The 20,794-nt window shown below is 43.0% G+C and overlaps 1 protein-coding gene across 5 annotated transcripts in view; it reads right to left on the reverse strand.

Annotated features, from left to right (window-relative positions):
- slc41a2b (solute carrier family 41 member 2b) overlaps window positions 1–20,459 on the reverse strand; it is a 33,511-nt gene extending 13,052 nt beyond the window's left edge. For 2 of the 5 annotated variants that reach the window (XM_071501758.1, XM_071501759.1), the window contains exons 1-8: window positions 20,337–20,458; window positions 18,662–19,334; window positions 16,377–16,484; window positions 13,324–13,395; window positions 12,519–12,663; window positions 12,212–12,358; window positions 5,995–6,142; window positions 5,462–5,541 (exon numbers count right to left, since the gene is read on the reverse strand). In XM_071501758.1, coding sequence (XP_071357859.1) covers window positions 5,462–5,541; window positions 5,995–6,142; window positions 12,212–12,358; window positions 12,519–12,663; window positions 13,324–13,395; window positions 16,377–16,484; window positions 18,662–19,204 — 1,243 coding nt within the window. In that variant the 5' untranslated portion in view covers window positions 19,205–19,334; window positions 20,337–20,458. Of the gene's footprint in view, window positions 1–5,461; window positions 5,542–5,994; window positions 6,143–12,211; window positions 12,359–12,518; window positions 12,664–13,323; window positions 13,396–16,376; window positions 16,485–18,661; window positions 19,335–19,464; window positions 19,877–19,970; window positions 20,298–20,336 lie in introns of those variants that run through there. The other 3 variants (XM_071501755.1, XM_071501757.1, XM_071501756.1) reach the window with 3 other exon arrangements.
- Between the last annotated feature and the right edge of the window lie 335 nt (window positions 20,460–20,794).

Raw genomic sequence — 20,794 nt, forward strand, 5'->3', positions numbered from 1 at the left:
GGCTGTGTGCATTTCTCTGTGGACTGAGGCTTTGACACTTTCACAGTATTAATATAGAACCTAGACCTGCTTTATAATCAAAAACACATGGACATCTACCTTTTGACTTTAAGATTAAGATTATTAACCTTTATTTAACCGTCTTAATCCAGTCTTTGCTATAAACAATATCCAACATCAGAAACAAAAGATGAGAAGCCACAGATGACCAATCACAGTTGTCAGAGCCCCCATGTGGTATGTCAGTAGTCACCATATCTCTGGTGTGTATTTCTATTTCTAAGGAAACACACATCAACTACAATATAGAGCAGCTACAGAAGTTTTGTGAACGGGTTTTTGGAAATTACTTCAACACACAGATATAAATGTAGCTGCAAGATAATTACTGTAATAAAAAACAAGAGAAAGCTAAAATCTGCCACACCATATTCTGTTTTTTAAAGGACTTTCATCTTTGCATTTTGTTTTTTTTCCTCCCTAATTACTGGGTAGTTGTGCTTTTTCAGGCCTCCGAAAACGACTGCTTTAACACTGCTCTGTATTAAGAGCTTTCACCAACGTAAACCAGCGCTGCACTGGAGCTGAAACGAGAGGAAGGTTAACTGGTGATCATTTGGTCTGTTTCCCAAACCTTCACAAACATTTACCACATTTTTACCAGACAGTGAAATGATTACAGCCACTTTCCTGGTTTAAAACAGCTATGCAATTCTTTTTTCCTCATGTAAGATTTTAATTAAACATCAAGCAGATGAACAGCCAGTGTGAATGTGGCTACTTCACATTTGCACACTGCAGCGATCACACCTTCTCTTCAGCAAGTAACACACAGACTAGCTTCCTGTGCCTTTCATCCTCGTAGCCACAGTCTGGTGACTAAGCCCTGCAGGAGGACTCACATACTTGCAGATGTAAACAACACAGGAGCAGACAGATGGGCACAGAGCAGCTCAGAGAGAAGGAGGGGGCTGTTCTTAGTGTGTCTTTATGGACTTTATGCAGTGTTGAAGAGAGGTTTCTTTATTCACAACCATAAAAGAAGGCATCATCCAAACTCTTGCCGTACAGAAAATAAACACATCTTCTGTATGTGGTTGTACTGTACTGTAAACTGTACACAAAAAACAGTAGGTGGGCTGTGTGTCTAAACAGCCCCGCCCCCAGCTCACAAATAGGCTTGTTATTGTGATGAGTATATTAAATTAGACACCGCCATCGCCTCCGGGTGACGTCCACTTGTATCAGTGTGTTGTGGCTCTTTGTCCGCCTGCTGACGTGTTATTGGAGGGTTACGAGGCTCCTGGGCCTGGAAACAGACACGACGTTACAGGAAGCGCTCACACAGGCCCCGTCTGACCCTGTCAACTCACCCCACACACCTGCCCTCACAGTCTGTACCTGCAGCTGATCAGGTGTGGGTCTGGTTTTGATTTTGATCTCTGGACCAACTTAACTGTGCCGACAAACCTTTGAGAAGCAGATCAGCTGACTCCCACCTCCATGTTTCAGGGTCTGCACTGTGACGACTCAGTCTGACTCTGTCACAGTGAGCCAGCACAGACCCTGAAACCCAAACAGCTGAATGGACTGATTATCTACATCTGTGCTTTTCCTACTGTGACACGTCAAAATGTCTTCAGGGCAGATGTGGACCTGAATAACTGTACTGTTATTAATGTAATCAATTATACATTTTTAAGAGACAGAATCCGCCATCATTATATGAACAGATTATGTCTTTTACTGTTTAGAACAGGAAACATTCATCAAGCTAAAGGTTTTTTCTTTATTCACTGATTTTATTGTTTCTAGGTTGTAAATTGTGTTTTATTCTTTTTCCACCTGTTATTTTATTATTAATTTTATTGTCTTTATTTATTAATAATTCTTATATATTTTTTTATTCTTGTTGATGTTATTATTGCTTCATTGTATCTTACTGTCAGCTGTCTTATTTGATTTGTGCTTATTTGGCTTATCAGTTACCTGTGATCATCAGTCAAGTGCTGTACAAATAAAGTTTGATTGAATGATTGATCGATAAAGAACTGAGCGATTTTAGTATGAATTTGCATTTTGAATATATCTTCTATTCCTATTTTATGTGAAAACAGCATGAGGGTAAGAAGGTGGAGGATGAGGGGGCAGAGGTGGGGTGACGAAGGTTTGGGGGTGATCCAGCTTATTCAGGTCACTGGGTCTGACAGAGGCAACGAAGACGAGGTGGGTGAGGAGGGAGGACTGCAGGGGGTCTCCGCTCCTCTCAGCCGGGGGGGGGGGGGGGGGGCAGAGGAACTGTCTGTTCACCTCATCCTGCTCCTCTTCAGTTTCATTGTGTTTATTTGAACAGCTCAAACACAAAGATGTGATAAAATATAATGAAAAGAAAGAAACTCACTCACTGGTGAAAGTGAGATGTAAAGTCCACAGACACCTCGTCTCCAAACAAATAACATGACAGAGGAAAAGGCAAATGTGCCAAGATGACAAGCAAAGATTAAAGACTCGACTGTGTGGAAAAAGACAGAACAAGATGAATAATATAAAATGATATGTGCATGTTCAGACAGTCTTTATAAAATATATATAGAATCAACACCAGGCCCAGTTCTGATGTGATATACTGTAGCTACTGAAACAGAACATTAACTGGCAGACACTTCCTCAATATCACAACCTTAAACATTCATATAGTTCAAGCAGCCATCGACACCACCCATCGCATAAATGTATTCAAATGAAATAGTGGAGGTCAGAGTGGTCAGAACAAGACTTGTGACCTGTTTTTTTTTTTTTTTTAACAAGCTGTACACATCACTGTGTCCACTCCTCTCTAATCAAACACACAGCGTCCTCTCACTGTCTCTGTCCCGTCTGCCCTTTGGTGAAATGTGGTTTTACTAGGACATGACCCGTTTTAATCAGCTGAAATACACAAGAAGACGACCTCATTCTTCTCTCCCCTGTTTAGATGTCAGAGACAGCTGAAAGGTTTGCAGAGACCTGTTAAAAAGATAAAAATAATAATAAATAATACAAATAAAAGACCCTAGCCCTCACAAAGGAACACACACTCAGTTCTCCAGCTGTTTCGTGTCCAGGATACATCTCAACGGAAAACCAATTAGAGTCAGAATCAAACTCCATCTCGTTAAATGTCTCTCATTAATGCCATTTAATTAAAATCTTATCTCTTGTTGTGGAGGTGCCAGAGTCCTGGCAACTGTGGCTGAGCCTGTTAGAGGAGATGGGAGCAGGAGAGGATGGAGGAAGACCAGTTTTATGAAGTGGAGACAGGCAGAGCGCGGCCCACTGCCCACATCAGTCTCATTAGAGAACATATTTATGCTGATGAGCCTTTTTTTAGTGACCCTCGTTTATCCAGGGCGGTTGACTGAGCGCACTCTTCTTCACTTTCACTCTCACATTCATTGACACCTGGAGGCTGCACAGCACAAGACAAATAGACTCTATTGTGCACCATCCATCTTGTGAATAAATACTTTATTTCTATCTTATCTCAGAGGGTCAGAGACTGCATTCATTACAAAACCGTGCAGGATAAAGGAGACGCACAACAACAGTTTCTCTGAACAACAAACTTCCAAGCTAAACAGCTTGTTGCTGTAAAATAAACCATCGTTCATCTAACCAGTTAACCACCTTTGACTTCTCCCCACAAATACTTCACATGGAGCTTTAGAAAAATGTGCATCTTAAAATGAAGTGGCTGATTTTGAGAAAAATGACATGATTACCACCTCACAGTTGTATGCTTCCAAGTCACAGTGACCTTTAACCTTTGACCACTAACCTAGTCAGTTCATCCCCAATGAATGTTTGTGCCTCGAGGAGTTTCTGAGATATCAAGTTCAAGAGAACTCTTACACTTATTTCTCTGATGTTTGATTAGCTGAGTAGAGTCATGTGACCAGAGCTGTGAAGGTTAGAAAAGCTGCACAGACATTCTCTGTCAAAATGAGAAAATCCAGGACAACGTCTGGGTCCAGACCTGGACCCCAGTCTGCCTAGTAGAGACTACGGTACTAGGGCCATTCATTACAGTGAATATTTATTAAATAACCCATCAAGTCTCTGCAGCCATGTCCAGCTTATTAACACCATAGCATCAGAAATTCGTGGCTGCAGAAACATAAAAAATAAATCATAATTCAAAGCCAAAGTTTGAAATGATCATAAAAGTGACCTGAAGTGGAGGCACAGAGGGAGAGACACGAGGCAAAGACAGTGTGAGGTCAAAGTGACAGGTGCATACAGGTATCCTAAAAGCAACAGGAAGTTTCACCTGCTCACCAGCAGGCTCAGCAGCAGCAGCAGTGAACTGTGAAACTCTTATAATGTACTTTAAGACCTTTAACACTCGAGTGCTGCGTCAATTTCCATCAGTCACACAGACATGACAGACATACTTTAGACTCAGTGTGAATTACATTTCCTGAGGAAATCCATTATCTCTGTACAGGCATGAGTCTGATAACATTTTATCAAATGTCAGTCCAGCTCCCACACTGCTCATCAAGTCTGTTTAAGTCTGTTTGTTGAGAAATGAGGATGTTTTCATGTCTCTTGGAGCAGTAAGAAGACATTTAAACTCTTCTATCTATCTATCTATCTATCTATCTATCTATCTATCTATCCATCCTAACTTTAAATTCACAGAGTGATCTCCTTTGATAATTCCAGGTTCTACACCGGCCCAGGTGGAGGGATGCAGTGGATGCAGTAATCATATACAGCACGAGCCATATCTTCCTCCTGCATTAACCTCACTGTCCCTCCTGTTGGTATGACCACCTCCAGGTTTAGAGCCTTCAGCTGTGTCCCACCTCCACTCTGGGACTCTCTTCCTATCTTCAAATCCCACCCCACACATCTCTTCAAACTGCCTGTTCAACACTAGCAATCAGTGCAATCATTATTTCATCCAGTTATATTCATCTACTTTATGCCTTGTACTGTACTGTGTTGTAAGGGGTAAAATAAATGTACTATTATCATTATTATTATTATTGTTGTTATTGGTTTAAGCTCTGGAGCAGGTGTGTACACAGGTAATGAGGAGCAGGGATTTGTAAATGAAGGTCACCAAGTGAGCACCTCCAAGCACTCAATGTACAGTATACAATAGTGTGTCAGGTGATGTGTCATGTGACCATTTGCACCAACAAAGGTTTGACTCCTGCAGGAGGTGAGTCATCTCTGAGGGACACTGAACACACCACGGCTCTCTACACTTTCACAGAGGAGAAATACGGGATTAAAGGAATCCACAGCCAGTGGGTTTTCTTTACATATGTATAAGCTATCATTTTAAAACCTTTGGCCTAGTCTTAAACCAGAGACAGTCTGCGTTCGTTCCCCAGGGGAAAACAACTGCAAATCAGATCTTGTGGCCTTTCAGAGTGAAGGAAGAGGACGTGGCAGCTCCGTGACTCACCGTTGATCACTGGGGTGTACACGACGATGCCAGCCAGATTTGGGTCAGACACGGTTTTGTCCAGGATGAGGCCTCCAATGCTGCAGAACACAACATAATTAGACCATGAACTGGAGTTTCAGTGTCTGTGTGAGGGACAGACAGAGAGAGAGAGAGAAACAGAGCATTGTCTTGTCCACAGTGTTTGGTGTGCTGCTCTATTAATGACACTGACACTGCTTCATCAGCTGCACTGACTGGGGAGACCGGAGGATCTTCTCTGTCCTCTCTTAAAGCCTGAGGAATGTGGCATCACCTGCACTGAGCGTTGAGAGGTCAGTGAGACAGTCACTCCTTTCCCACTGGCTGCAGCTGTAAAAGACTGCCAGGCTCAAGGGGACCCGAGGGTGTATGGGCTCGGGTGCAGCAATTTGTTTAAGGGGATGAGTCATCAAGCAAACCAGACACTGGGAGTCACAGACGCAGAATAGCTGCCGCTTCCCCTCTGAAGTCTAAACACACACACAGTTATGTACACAAACATAGACACACACCTGCTGATGACCATGGCAGTGATGACTGGCTCCCAGCCCGAGTAGAGCAGAGTGCGGCTGGCCGGGTGCTTGGAGGAGATGACGATCCACAGAGGAGTCAGAGACATGAAGAAGGCACAGACCAGTGACGACACGTACGGGTAGGTATCTGAGGAAGAGGAGGAGAGGTGTTCATTTTCCTCAGCGTGGAGGTTTGGAGCCTAACGCAATGAGGGAAATGGAAGAGAGACCTCACGGGCGCACACAATTCACAGCGTTGAAATGAAAACACTTTTTCCCCACAGTATCAGGCCCCTAGGCGCCAGCTCCAACTGAGGTCGACTGCTGAAAATCTGTCTTCACGTTAAATTGGAATATCAAAAGATATTATCACATAACGTCTCAATGGAAACACACAACATTCACAACTGTGTTGTTATAAAAAAAAAAAAAATGTTCTATTTTGTGCAAAACTCCGATGGACACCCGGCTGATGAAGAACAACTGCTGTAACACCACGACCTAAAAACACTGACAACATGTATCTTTACAATATGAATCACTGTCGTCTCTGAAGCAGATTCCATTAGAACAAACAGAGAGAAACTATTACCTGGGTTGTGCTGCATTATAGCAGGTGTTCGAGTAATGAATCAGAGATTCTGCAATGTGCTTCATGGTACTGAAGTAAGCTCAGGAATATAAAACAAAATCAATGTGTGTATTGGCACAACACATACAGGTTTTAAATATCAGTTTCATTAACAGTCAGTTTGTGTTCTGTAAACTGAACAGCTGTTAAAACAGCTGTAAACTGCAGTGTAAACCCCCTGAGGTCTGAAAGATGTGGTCATTGACATTGATTTTGTTTCAATGCAATAAAAATGATTCACTTCAGTTCATATTGACTTTTGACTTCTGTTGTGCAGAGTGAGTTTTAAAGAAGGAACCAAATGTAAAAACAAGTAAAAAACACTGATGCCAACCTCAGCACTCTGGGCTTCAGTATCACACTCTGCAATTGGATATTAAACCTCCTCACTAACAGACCCAGCGCTCGAGCCCCCAGGGTGGTGGTGTGCTCAGCCCGCTCCTGTTCACACTGTACAGCCATAACTGTGTTCCCAGACACGGAGACAACAACAACGCCATCACCACCAATGAGATTTCATATTGGGAGGAAATCAAAAGGGAAGCTCAGAAACAAATGTGAACCTCAAGGAAACTCAAGAAGAACACATTCCTGTGCCAGGTTCTTCTTAACTTTGACACAGGAGCAACAGAAAGTATCTGGGATGTGCATGGTCCAGGACAGCAGGAGATAAAACTTCCCAGATCCTCATCGGTACCCATCTACAGAGCACGGATACTAAAGGGTACCCACTGCTCTCCCACAGCCTGGACAGGACCAGATGAACCCGCTGCCTGCTACATTGCCCTGGGGCATAAGAGCTGAGGGCCCCTCCTGACCTCCCATTCTTCCCACTCCCACAGTGTCCACCACATGAAATGTAGAAGACACATGATGTCTTAAACATACTGTGCTTCGGGGCATCCTGGTGGCTCACCTGGTAGAGCACATACCATTAAGGCTTAGTCCTAACCACAGCAGCCGGGGTTCTGCAGCATGTCATCCCCTCCCTCTGTCTCCCTCACTTCCCTGTCTCTCTCTCACTCAATATGTCTGTCCAAATGACAACAAACAGTAAATTATAGAAACAATCATTCTTTGTCTGCAACCTCCTCTTACTGACTTTGATAAAGTGCAGATGTTTTCACCTTTTCAACACAACTGAAACTTTAATAACAAAGTTCTTAAACATTACTTTGGCCACTCAACACAAAAGGCAAAGATGTCTTCCAGGCTATACTGTCGACTCCTCTCGATCAGTAAACATTAGATGTGAGCTCATTTATGAAACAGGACGTCATCCACAGCAAAGGTGTCGGTCCTGACCCACCTGCTCTGCAGCTCCCTCACTTCTTCTGTACCAGGTGCTCTCAGCAGCTTTGGACAGTCTGGGAAACACTCCTATTCACAATATTAACTGTTAGCCAGTTAGCTTAGCATAAAGACTGGAGACTGGGGGAAACAGCTACCTGACAACCTCATGGAGGTGTTAAGACTCCATGAAGTGACTGCCCCCAGACAAGACACATCCCTATAATCCCTATATAATATATATAATTCCCACCATATGTATTATTTGTCTTAATATCAAAAAATGTTGGTGCTGAGTACGACCGTTACTGAACACTGTACCTCAGCATGTGTCAAATAAAACTCTGAACTGCTGTTTAGTGACAGCGTCACTTATATCTGACACATCAAATACAAGAATATTATTATATTATACATCCCCACAACAATATTGTGTATCATGGTATTTGGGCTGTGCTGTCAACATATTAAATTTAGCACATTGCCCAAGCCTAATAGCAAACTAACCAGCTGCTGGCTGTACTCTAATACTGGACAGATATGACAGTGGAAACAACTGTTAACCTACTGCTTTAGGATCAGTAAAAACTGAACTGATCTGAATGAAACTGTATTTTGACCTGGTTAAAAATGGAAATGTGAATGCAGTCTGCTCATCTGCAACTATAAGAGTGCATAATACATATATGTATTCACATACATATGTAATATATAAATAATTAGTCTTTCTCACCATCTGACAGGACTCATAAGGTTGCAGCCAAAAGGAGGAGGTGGTGTGAGGGAATGAGATACACCAGCAGCACAAATGGAAAGATTTGCTGTGCCAGAAATACTTGCTCCATCATCATTTACATGCTGCAGAAGTTGTGATTTGGTTTCCTTAACATCCCCACATTAAGGTTAAAGAAAAGGATAATGCTTTGTATCCAGCTAGGTCTCCAGAGGAGCACCAGGAGGAAACACACACCAGCAGAGGGAAAGTTTCTCCACTTTCTCTCCACTTCCATGCCTCTTTGTTCAAAGAACAATATAGTACAACACAACTATTTTGAAAAAGTAATTAGGGTAAAGCACCTGCTTAGGGCCTCCACCAGATGTTTCCAGCAGGCTCCTGTTCCAGGCACTGAATAACTGTCATTAGGAAACAGTCCCAGATTTATTATCTGGATGGTCTCATAGCTGGAGAACAGAGAGGGCCCACAGTTCAGTTCAGGCTATAATGGGCTCTAGCAGAACTTCAGTCCTAAAATAAAAAGTGCTCACCTACACCAAGGCACACGTCTCGGAGGACAGCCTTGTCCCACAGTGGCCTACCTCCCTCTGGAGCTCTGACACCAGCTGTTACACAGAGTAAGTTGGTAATCAGCCAAGCTCCCATTAAGGTCTTTTACAGGTTAAACTGATTTCATGAACCTGTGACTAACTGCTTTTCTGTATTCCTGTTGAATAAACCAATGAACGAACTATTGATATTCTTATCCATCTCTGATGGAATACATTCTGTGCCAGGACAAAGAATGGTGCAGCTGCCAAATATCCGCTTTGGCTGAGAAATGGCGAGATGCCTCTAATGCACAGGGACGAAATGATGGTCCCAGTGGTGATGAGAAGTACTTCATGTTTTATGATGACAGAGGAGCACACAAACACAGCATGAGTTTGCAAATGTAAAAGGAGCAGAGATGTTTCTCTGCTAATAAGAACCTCCCACTCAATGTGTTCATGAGGTTAGAGCTAATAATGTCATTACAAGTCCCATTCATTTTTCTGCAGAGACAATATTAGGTGACCAACTTTGAAGCTGTTCCAAGGACATAAAATTGAGCAGCAAAGAGTCAGATATTTCCCTCAGGAGTTGGTAGAGACCAAAAACAGAGCAACAGGAGCAGAAGACTGGACATGAATGATCATGTAGCTCTGTGTCTTCTGGATGTGTAAAGAGACAACTGCTTGTTAATGTATCAGACAGAACAACTTCATAAGATGATAATAAGTCAATGTTGTGTTTACAGCTTCTTCCACTATCCCCAAGTGGCCAAAAAAAATCCATTAATGCAGCGGTAAAGCTGACTGTTGTGCCATTTTATGGTCATACATCATGTTCCAAAAAAATAACATACTATATGGTAAAGACTTTCCTTTTTCCATGAGCAGCCATCTCTCCCCTTGCCTGCCTCCCCTCCACCACACACACACATCCACACACACATCCACACACACACAAACAGCTCCATTTCTTAGTGTTAGTGCTCCATCTCATGCTCTCATTATCCCTGCTTTTATGTGTAGTGGAGCACTCTCACTGAAGCTGTATAACAATCCTGTTTGTTAAAAGCACTCTATAAATAAACTCCACCGGACTCCTCTTGGCTCCTGCAGCTACTAGGTCTCAACTCGTGTGGTCTGCTTCAAAACTAGAAGCATTAGAGGCATTAAGTTCTTAGCTGCATAGATAATCATATGATTTAAACTCTGTTTAGTTGAGACTAAACTGATCATTCATGCCTATTTAGCAGCAAAGTGTTGGTGTGACAGGGCTGAGAACGATTCAGCCAGGAAACCTCACTGAACTGAAATCTGAAGTGTTTCATACATTTAACTCAACTGCTCTTTTTACAGTGGTGAACATTGAAGTCCTTCATTAGACCCGACAGCGTTAGATAGAGTTCGGGAAACAGCTTCCAGCGTTCCCTGTGTGAAGTCATAGAAGGTGGTGCGGTGCAGGTCTGGGTGTGACATGAATTCTGTGGAATGTGCTGTGGGAGGTGCAGAGCTGCAGCAGAGTGAGGCAGGAGCGACCTCTGCTGGTCGACTGTGGGAGGTTTCTCACTGCACAGCACCACAACAACCAGACACCTGAGCTCGCATTTCTACCTGACAGAGGATGAGCCACACTGAGGGCTGCAGAGAGTGTTGAGAGTTTTAAAAGAAAACTCAAGACCTACCTTTCGTCTGGTGTTTGACTGAATTTTATTCATTTATACATTCTAGGCTGTTTTACTGGTATGTCCTTTTATTCTACCTTTATTTTCTGGATTGATTTCCTTTTAACACCCTACCTCCAAACAGTCTTTACTATTTTCTCTTCATTTTATTTGGTTTTTAATACCCTACCTTTTATTGCTGGTTTTACTCACTTCAATACAGCTTCTCTATTTTAGTATTTTATTATTCATTCTTTATCTCCCTCTTTATCTTTGCTTTCCAGTCTTCAGAGTTTCCTGAATGAAAATTTATGAGATTCATGATAATTATTTCCTCACTTCCTGCTATTATTGTTTTTTATTTATCACTTGCAGTCATATATGGTGTACGGCAAATTTAAATTAAATCAGTCACTTCACACTCTGCCTTTTAGTTGTGTCATGTTCACACAGACTCTCTACAAACAGTCATATGTACTGACCAGCAGCTCATCACCTGGATGATTTTAGTAAAGTGTGACGAGTAACTAGTACCACTAAACATCCCAGTACTTACTAACTGATGTCTCAGTATTAGACCACATTAATTAATGGTGTCATGCTGCATCAACCTCAGTATCAACAAACTGATTTCAAATAAAGTTAAAAGATGTATGTGATAAAATGATGTGACTTTTATAGAAAAAACAGAAATAAATGTCACAAAACAACAAACATTTCCCATAATTCCACAATACAGAACAGAAATACAGCAGTTCACAGCTGGAAAACTGGAATCACTGCCCCACAGTTGTTTGCCTCCGCCAACCAGGAACCAGGTCACAATCTTAAATAATGGCCAGAGGTGTTTTTACAAAACATTATGAAGTCAGTGATGATGACCTTTGACCTTTTGGATATAAAATGTCATCACATCATTTTATCCTGTTAGACATTTAAGTTAAATTGTTTCATAATTAGTGTATGAATGTGAGTTATGGCCAAACACATGTTTGTGAGGTCACAGTGATCTTGACCTTTGACCTTTAACCAATAAAATCTCCTGAGTCCACCTGAATGTTTGTGTGAAACCTGAAGGGATTCTCTTGAGGAGTTCCTGAGATATAATAATAAAGTATACTGACTTTACACTGACTTCACAGTCAGTGTGGTATGGACCTGGGACACACCTTCTCATTGATGTCACTGAGCACAGGTGTGGCCACAGAGAGACAACAGTCTGCAGGTTTTCTTCTGTGAGGACATGAGTAAACCACTAATGAGGTAATGGGTCATGATGGAAACCTGCTGGCTCTCTGTGGGTCCTGTGGGCCACTCTTGGTCTGGTCATGGTCTGTGTTTGACAGTCCTCTGGCCGTTATTCACTTACCCAGGCACTTGTAGAGGCCCTGACTTATCCCAGCCAGGATCGCCAAGGTTATGAGGTCACCAAAACTGGCGGCAATGGGTGTGGCTACATTGTCTGGGTTGATGCCTGTCTTCTTTGAACCCACAATCACACCCACCATGATGATACCTGAGCATGATATGAAGAGGTGATGCAGGTCATTAATGACTGGTGACTTTCAGACATTATTATACACAGTCTGTGTGTGTTTTTGTAACTTCTATGTGAGGTCAGTGACAGTGACCCACAGTTTGTTTTAAACAGTGGGGCTGAGAGTGTGTGTGTTTACCCTGCAGCAGGGAGGCTATGAAGGCCGTGGCCACACTGCTGGAGCAGAGCAGCACGGCGTGGCTCATCTGGAACTTTCCCTCTGGGATCCAACCGAGAACCACAGCTGCTATGGCCGCCAGGAAACCCACCACAGTGGCCTGAACCTGGAGCAGAGAGGGGAGGGGATTAACTGTTGTGTTCCTCTAGTGATTAAAGCAAACAAGCATCACCATGTGAGAGAAAACAGTTTACAGGATTAGTAAATAGGTTAGATCCCCATATATACACAGTCGTGAAACACGGAACATCATGTCTATGTACGTTACTCTCTGTCACAACACTTCCTGCTGATCGATGTTTTTGTACAACACATCAAACACACAGCTGATAAAAACACTGTGATGATGACTATGAGCAAGTGTGTTTATCAGTGTGTGGGTAGATGATTAGCAGAGCCTGTACTCAGTCTTTCTACACAAAGATCAGTAGAACAGTCTGAGCCACACCCACCTGGGTTAAACCAATTACCACATGTACCATTAGTATGAAACAGCATATAACACACAGCACACACTATAACCTTACATCTAACCTTACAGCAACATGACAAACTGCACAGTGCATGAGATTTGCCTTTAATAAATAACATGGAATAATATGGACAATAAATCAGCACATCAGTCTGAAGGCATATTTGTGAGGGAGCTGAAAAAAAACGGACAACTGGTTACACAATCACTACAGTGTCAATTCATTTTTAATGAAAAGCCAGTATTGGCTCGACTTGTAAGTAGATGCTTGAGGGCAACAGTGAGTGTTTTTACCTGCTTCAGTGCCAGGTTGCCTATGATTAGATTCCACTTCTCTATTGGAGAATCCATCTTGCCCACGTTCACCTGTATCAGGACAGAGGAATAAAACACACAGTAACATTCAGAGTTGTCTGTGACGAGTTCCCTTCATCACCCTGAACATCTGTGGCCCTGATGACACGTCGACCTGTAGTTAGTCACAGAGACGACCAAGAGGGGAAAAAAAAAAAAAAAAAAAAAATCAGTCATTTAGCTGTGTTTTCCATTTATTGATTGATGTGTGGCGGCCTGCTACAATACTGACACTGACCTCCACATATTATTTTTCTTTTCAAATGTGTAAAATCTTATTTCACTGCAGAGCTGTATGCAGCACAATGATTCACTCTGGCCCTCTGTGCCCCGCCTCTTTCCCTCTCACACACAAACACAGTGACAGTGGACCTGTCAGTTAGAGCTGGACCGGCCATGAGACGCAGTGTTGTCGCCTGCTGTGGTAAGTATGTGTCCTTGGCACCTGTAAGTAAGTGAGCCTTTGCCTTCAGTAGTGAAGCCTGTTCTGAGGGCTGTGCACAGACTCACAGCACCTCCAGTAATTGTTTCTCATTTCACTCCCTGTGACTCTCTATCACACTCAAAAATGTTTTTACAAATCTGTCTCCAACTTGACCAAAGTTCCAAACTGACCTCTAATCTTTTCAGCTCTATTCTGCATGTTTGCCTCATAAATCATTATTTAGTTTTAATACTGAGAACAACACCTGAGAACAAAAGTAATGTTAAGACAAACAGTTTTGTGTGCAGGGAGTGGGGGGGCCAACAAGAAAAGCCAAAAATCCGAACACAGACAGAATCCTTCTCTGTTCCTTCTTCTGATTACGAGTGGTCAGCCCTGAAGACATCAGTTCACACCTGACAGTAGAGTGTGTGTCCGTTGTTTTCATATGCCAGGAGGCAGCAATGTGGCTAGCCTGCTGGACATTAAAGGAAGAAGAACAAATGAAAACAGTACAGACTGGGTCTGTTCCAGGCAAATTGAATCCCCCAAGATGTTTGACACACTTGTAATATATCTCTCAGACAGTGTGGACAAAGCCAGCCTATGTAAGAACCAACTGAATGACCTCAGTGTAGCCCAGGACATTGGTGTTCACACTGCTCAAACAACGAGGCCATATGTAGCTAAATGGTCCGAGCGATGGAAACTCAGTCCATCCTGAATGCATTCACACCTGTACTCAGGGCTGGCACATCACCTGAGACACAGGTTCAGCGCCTCAGAGTTGGAGGTGTGGACACAAGCGCAGAGACGTGGGTACACTGAGTGAGGGCTTCATGGACAGGGTTGTAATCAAACAGGTTTGTAGAGCTCCACGCAGCTATTTTTAGAGCAGACTGTACATGCATGCACTCATTCACTGACGAGCAAACCTGTTCCCTCCTCACCTCTCTCCCCTTTTACACTGCCTGCTCTGAGATGACATGGAGCAATGCATTTGCTCTCCAACTGTTCAGTTGTCCTGGTCTCTGCTGTCCTGGTCGCTGCAGCTTTTCCTACCTCCCTCTGCAGGAAACCACCTCTCAGTCTGCTGAATCAGCACATTCCTCTGCTAATTCCTAATCCACAAGGTTCTCACACCAAAACCCATCAAGAAGCTCCCACATAACTCTTACTTCAAACTTTCCAAAGTAATTATAACTGGACTTACAGCGACGGGGGAGACAGCTTCTCTGACAGACGAGGTCAGTATTCTGTTCACCTGACAGAGGAGAGGACGTTAGAGCTGTAACTACACACTGTAACAGCTGTACAGTCACAGAGGTCACCAATTCCAACTGTAAGAGGCTTAGTCTGTGGAGATAAACACAACAACAAAGTCCTCTATTTCTGTGTCAGCACATGAAACTGGTATTTTCCTGGTGTCCAGGTTGTTTCCTTCAGTGGTGTCCTGTGGTGGTTTAGAGACTTGCTGACTCGCTGTGCACCTCAGTGGGAGGAGAGGCTCACAGGAAGGTGTGGTGCAGGCCCCTTTGTTCATGTTTGGCTCATCTTTCCACTTTTATTTTCTGTTTTTTAGCCAGTTCACATGTGATCATGGAGATAAAACAGGTTTTCTGTTTGACTGGAGGTAAATGGGTCTGTGCTGTGGCGAGTCTGAAGGCAGCAGGGCTGTTGTTGTCATTGTCAAACCACAGTTACACTCAGCAGATCTGCTGCTTATATCCTCTTGCACAATAACCACAGAAACCTCAGATGTGATGTGTTCACTGACTCTACTGCATGTTGGAGACTGACACACTGACAACAGTCCACAGTGTCTCATGAAACACTGTAGATCTGCACTGAGATACTGGACGAGACTGTCAGGAATCATGTTCCATGTCAAAAATGGTATTTAATAGCAGATGGTTAATGATAAACTGGTGCACATGATGACTGTGATGTATTCAAGATGTCCACTGTGAATTCCACTTTAAAGAGACACTGTCTGCTCCTGGCAGTGTATTTGAGCTGCTGTGTTCATGTTTTGACAGCCCAGACAACAATAACGTACCATCTCCGGCAGCTTCAGGACGTGCTGTGAAACTGACTGGAAACTTTGTTTCTTTAGCAGCTTTCTGTTTACGAGGCTGGAGTGTGAAAAGCAGGCAAACAGCAGCTGAGTCACTGCAGCATGAAGATGGACTCCAGCTCTCTAATTACAACAGGAACAAGTGTCAGAAAATTAAACATCATCTCCAGAAAGAAAAACAGACTCTGTGTGGCTCTGTGAAATCAGCTGCGGCTAACTAAAGCTGTATTATGAGAATATATGGGACGACAGCTCCTTACTCATCAAGGCTCCATCACAATATGTACAAGAATTTATTTCCATTGCACGTTTACTGCTAAAGGTTTTTAATGACAGAAGCAAAACCCATCGTGACTGAACATAAAAACTAGTGTTAGTTAGTTTCTTCATAGTGTCCTATAAAATACTTCTGTGGTACTGTATCATTCTGACTGTATGTGTGTTTGTGTGTGTGTGTGTGTGTGTGTGTGTGTGTGTGTGTGTGTGTCTCACCGCTGTGGACAGCCTGGAGGCCAGAGTCATCTCCAGGTTTCCCTTAAGGCCGAGTAGAGCAGGAACCAGGATGAAGATCTCTGTGATGTACTGGAATGCCTCCCAGTGCTGTGGACAGCACAAAACAATAAAAACCACTTTCACTCAGACTTATTTGGTATTCAAATGCCATGCCATCACTTAGATAAGGCTCGTTCCTTATCTATACACCTGTGAGCCTGTGAACAACATCCAACAGAGTCAACAGACAGGTGCTGTCAGGGATCCTGGCAGTAATTCAATAAAGGTATCTGGTGTTTAGAGCAGTAAAATGTTCTGAAGAGAAGTCATGAACATGGATTATTCATCTTCATCTCTTATCAACATTTTCTAGAGCTCTCAGCTGCGAGTAAAAGGACCTGGAGTTTAAGGTGCCCTGTAGGTTTGGGCTGATATTCAGTAAGATCAAATATTCTGATATTTCCCACCATATGCAACACTTATTATCATAATATCTATATCTATATCTATATCTATATAGATATAGATATAGATATAGATATAGATAGATATTTTTTTCAGCCCAGCTGCTGAGTCCAACCCTCATTTCACTGCTTTGGTTACTGAACATTGAACCTGGGCATGTGACAAATAAAACTTTGAACTGCTGTTTCGTGGCAGCATCGATTATACCTGAAACTTTGTGCAGAATAATATAATTATTGAAAAAAAAAACCCAACAACAATAATATCATATATTGTAATGTTCTGGCCGGACTGGACCGTGGTATGAAAATGACTGGTACCCTGGAGTTTTTGACAACTCGTAGCACTATGGAGGAATGTTTTAACGAGTGGGTCCCTGCTTTGTGTGTGTTGTGCATGAGGACACAAACACACACGTTTCACCACTGCTCCACTGACTGACAGCTGCTGGAAAGAAAAGTAACTACAGGTAACCAAAGGCAGTGAAGAGGAAGAGTCTAAACAGGCAAACATGAATGTAAATACATGTCAAAAATCAGCTGAAGTTTTATGAGGAAAGAAATTCATTCAACATGTTTGTTAGTCATCATCTTTTGCTGAACACCACTGCATGTGAGCACCTTTCATACTCTCAGTGCTTTTCAGATCCAGTAGCTTGTGGCAGCCTGTACTCATCCCTATCAGTAATAATAACACTGCAGGGGCGTCCTGGTGGCTGTGAGATGCTGACCATGTAATCATCCCTGGTTTGAACCTGCCCTTCTTTCTCATTTCCAGTCATTTCTCTTACTTCTTCTTTCCAATAAAGACAAAAAATGCCCCAATTAATAAATATACCCTGTGGAGTTTCTGATCTCTAGTAGCATTATGAAGCAAATGTGGATGTTGATCCCTGTTTTGTCTGAGAAGAAGAGAACAACTGGTCATGGATGTAATGCAGGATTCAAATGTTTAAGAAATGTCAGCTTTTCAATAGTGAATCACACTAAATGTAAATGTCGAACTTTGTGTAGAAGAAAACTCCACAGACACCTGAGATTTGTGCTAAGACATACACTGAAGAGCAGTCAGACCTCAGCAGTCTGATAATCAGACAGCACCAGGTCAGGCAAACTTAAAATCTGGAAAATAAAGGCAAACAGCTTTCCACCACATTTCACAGACTGACGTCCTGCCACACCTCTGACCCATCCTGAGTAACACACATGTGCAAAAAGAACTTGTGGAGGGCAAAGGTCATCGTCAAGGACAGTTCACACCCCATCTACCATCTGGGAGGCGGAACACAAGCCTCTGTTGCCACACCAGCAGAGTGAGGAATGGCTTGTTCCTCTGCTGCTGCTCCTCCTCTGCTGAATCATAATTAACTCTAACAACTATTACCCACTGCAACAACACTCTGTATCACACACTGCAAATGTGTTGATTTATATCCTGTAGTACCCATTTATAACAGCATTCCCTACTGCTCAGTATAAACCTCTTCATATATCTATATTCCATACATTAGCACTCACACGGCCTCTTCCATAACCTGCACATTTATTTATATTAGTACACTAACATTCACATATATACACTTCATGTTTTATTACACTTCTGATTATCTTGCAACTGAGTTTCATTGTCAAGTAACTGTACTTGTACAAAGACAATAAAGATGAATCCAATCTAATCTAATCTAATATTATTCTATCCAATCTAATCTAATTGTATCTAATCTAATCTCACACTTTCTCACGCCTTTAATGCCACCCTGGCTGGAGGTTCTTCTCCGCTGGGTTCTGTCTGAACAATAGTTGTATTGTGACTCGGCTTACCTGCACAATATCCAGCACCATTCCAGCTGATACAGTTCCAAATCCAGCGAGAAGGAAAGGCACCAGAATCTGCAGTGCCATAGCTAGTGGTGACTCCTTGGGCATATTCTGCACATCAGATCCCTGCCCTTCGCCCTCATCCTCCTCCTCCTCTTCATCTGCTTCCTCCCCGGAGAACCTCCTCTCAGCCAGCATGGGCTCTGTTTCAGAGTAGCCTCCATCTCCACAGTCAGATACAGTCACTGAGGAGCGAGAGGCCCGGTCCAGGTGCCGTCGGCTTTCTGCATAAGATGTCTCTTGTCTGTAGCCATTCTGGAGCGGGCTGGCCTCGGGTTTAGCTCCAAGGTCCACCATGGCTAGCCGCTCCTCCTGTAGCTTGGTATAACCAGTGGGGACCATGGTCTGGAACAGAGAGGCGATCCGTCCAGAGGAAACAGGTTTCAGGGAGAGAGCGCTCCAGCCAGCACCTGCTCCACTCATACGTACTGTCAGGCTAGAGCCCAGGGATTCCCCTAAAGCTCCTCCCAGACTCTGGATACTCATGATGTGGTCTAAGGCTGCAGTGTCTCATCTCCTGTCGTCCAGTCTGACGGCAATGTCAAGTTATACACAATAGAGCTGGTTGACACTGACTAAGGTGCATGGTCCATGTTAAAAACTGGCTTTACGGACTCTGGAGAAAGTAGAAAAGCACAGACAGAAGAGAGAATAGCTGAAAGAGCAGGAAACCACAGCTTGAAGCAAAAACAATATCACACTCAGATGTAACATTTGAGTCACTTCCTATAAAACAGGAACCAAACCTTCTTAACTGAGAACGACAGAACCTAGTTTCTAAATATGGAGCAGCTGTTTTCTGATGAATTACAGACCAACTCTGAAGAAATCCACGCAAAGTTACATCAATATGAGTGACAGGAGTTTGAACCAGAGGTGTCCACGTCACTACAACAGGACACGGGATTTTGATATCTGTAAGGTGGTTGTGGGTCTCCTGCCGCTCACAGTTCAGGGCTGGATTATGAGTTGGCTCCCTCAGGCCATGAGCACACTACACAGCTGTCTGCGTCTCACTGTGCTGTTAGCCACATTCATTCCTCTGGGTGTCGTGAATATGGACAGTCAGCTACGGGTAATCTCAAAATGTGAACTGAGGAAAAGTAGCATTACTTAGGTTTCAGTTTGAGGTAAGAGGGAAAGATAATGCTACATCACTAGTGTCTGAACACATCAACACATCTACTGAGCATGTTGAAACATGTTGAAGAGCTGGTGCTGTTCCGTCTCAGTTTGTTTACAGCGGTGTTACCTGTCCTCTGTTGGTAAAGACGGTCTGGAGACCGCAGGCTACAGTTTGTACTCTGCACTACATCATCGTCCAGGCCTCCATAGTACCTGTCTTTGTCTGACTCAGTTAAATATCACCTCTGTTCCCTGGCAGCGGTCTGTTTTAACGCCTTCTGACAGCACAACTAACAATTATCGGTTCGTTTACTCAAAACGAAAATACAGGCACGCTGGGGATATGTTTATGCTACTTAACAGAGCTATATTAGCTAGCTGGGTAGAAAACAAAACAGTAGGACGCTTAGCAGGGAGAATACAGTCGCCAAAGTTAGCTGGTAGACGGTTTCTTCCAGTCGTCACTGGTTTCCCTTTGTTTCCCAGAAGTTACCTTTCTGTTGCGGAAATATTAAATCCAGGAGAGGAGCTGCGAGTCTTCCCTGACAGACAGCGACCGAGCCGCGTCAGAGCGAACAGCGGTACCAAAGATCGTCTACGTGGGGCAAGATTAACCACTCTGTTTTTAAATAGTGCCCGTGATCCGCTTATTTATCAAGGTTGTAAATATACGGGTTGTGTGAATTCATAACGAGTATGTGAATGAATTTGAGTGTAATATTGTTAAAACAAACAAAAAATACCCTACCCCCAAAAAAGGTCGGTAATGCAGCTTTTCATAATTACGCACCCAAACTATGGAACACAGTTCCAGCAGATATAAGGGAAACCAGCGCAACAGATATTTAAAAAACTGTATCTGTGCACCCGAGCCCTTAAGTAGCTTCGCAACTGCTCTCTCCTGCATATGCATATACAGGTCTTATTGTGCACTATTATTCTGTTTTACTT

Source organism: Trachinotus anak, unplaced genomic scaffold (assembly GCF_046630095.1).
Source record: "Trachinotus anak isolate AG129_WGS33_773 ecotype Australia unplaced genomic scaffold, CSIRO_AGI_Tana_v1 ptg000018l, whole genome shotgun sequence".
Classification (NCBI taxonomy): domain Eukaryota; kingdom Metazoa; phylum Chordata; class Actinopteri; order Carangiformes; family Carangidae; genus Trachinotus; species Trachinotus anak.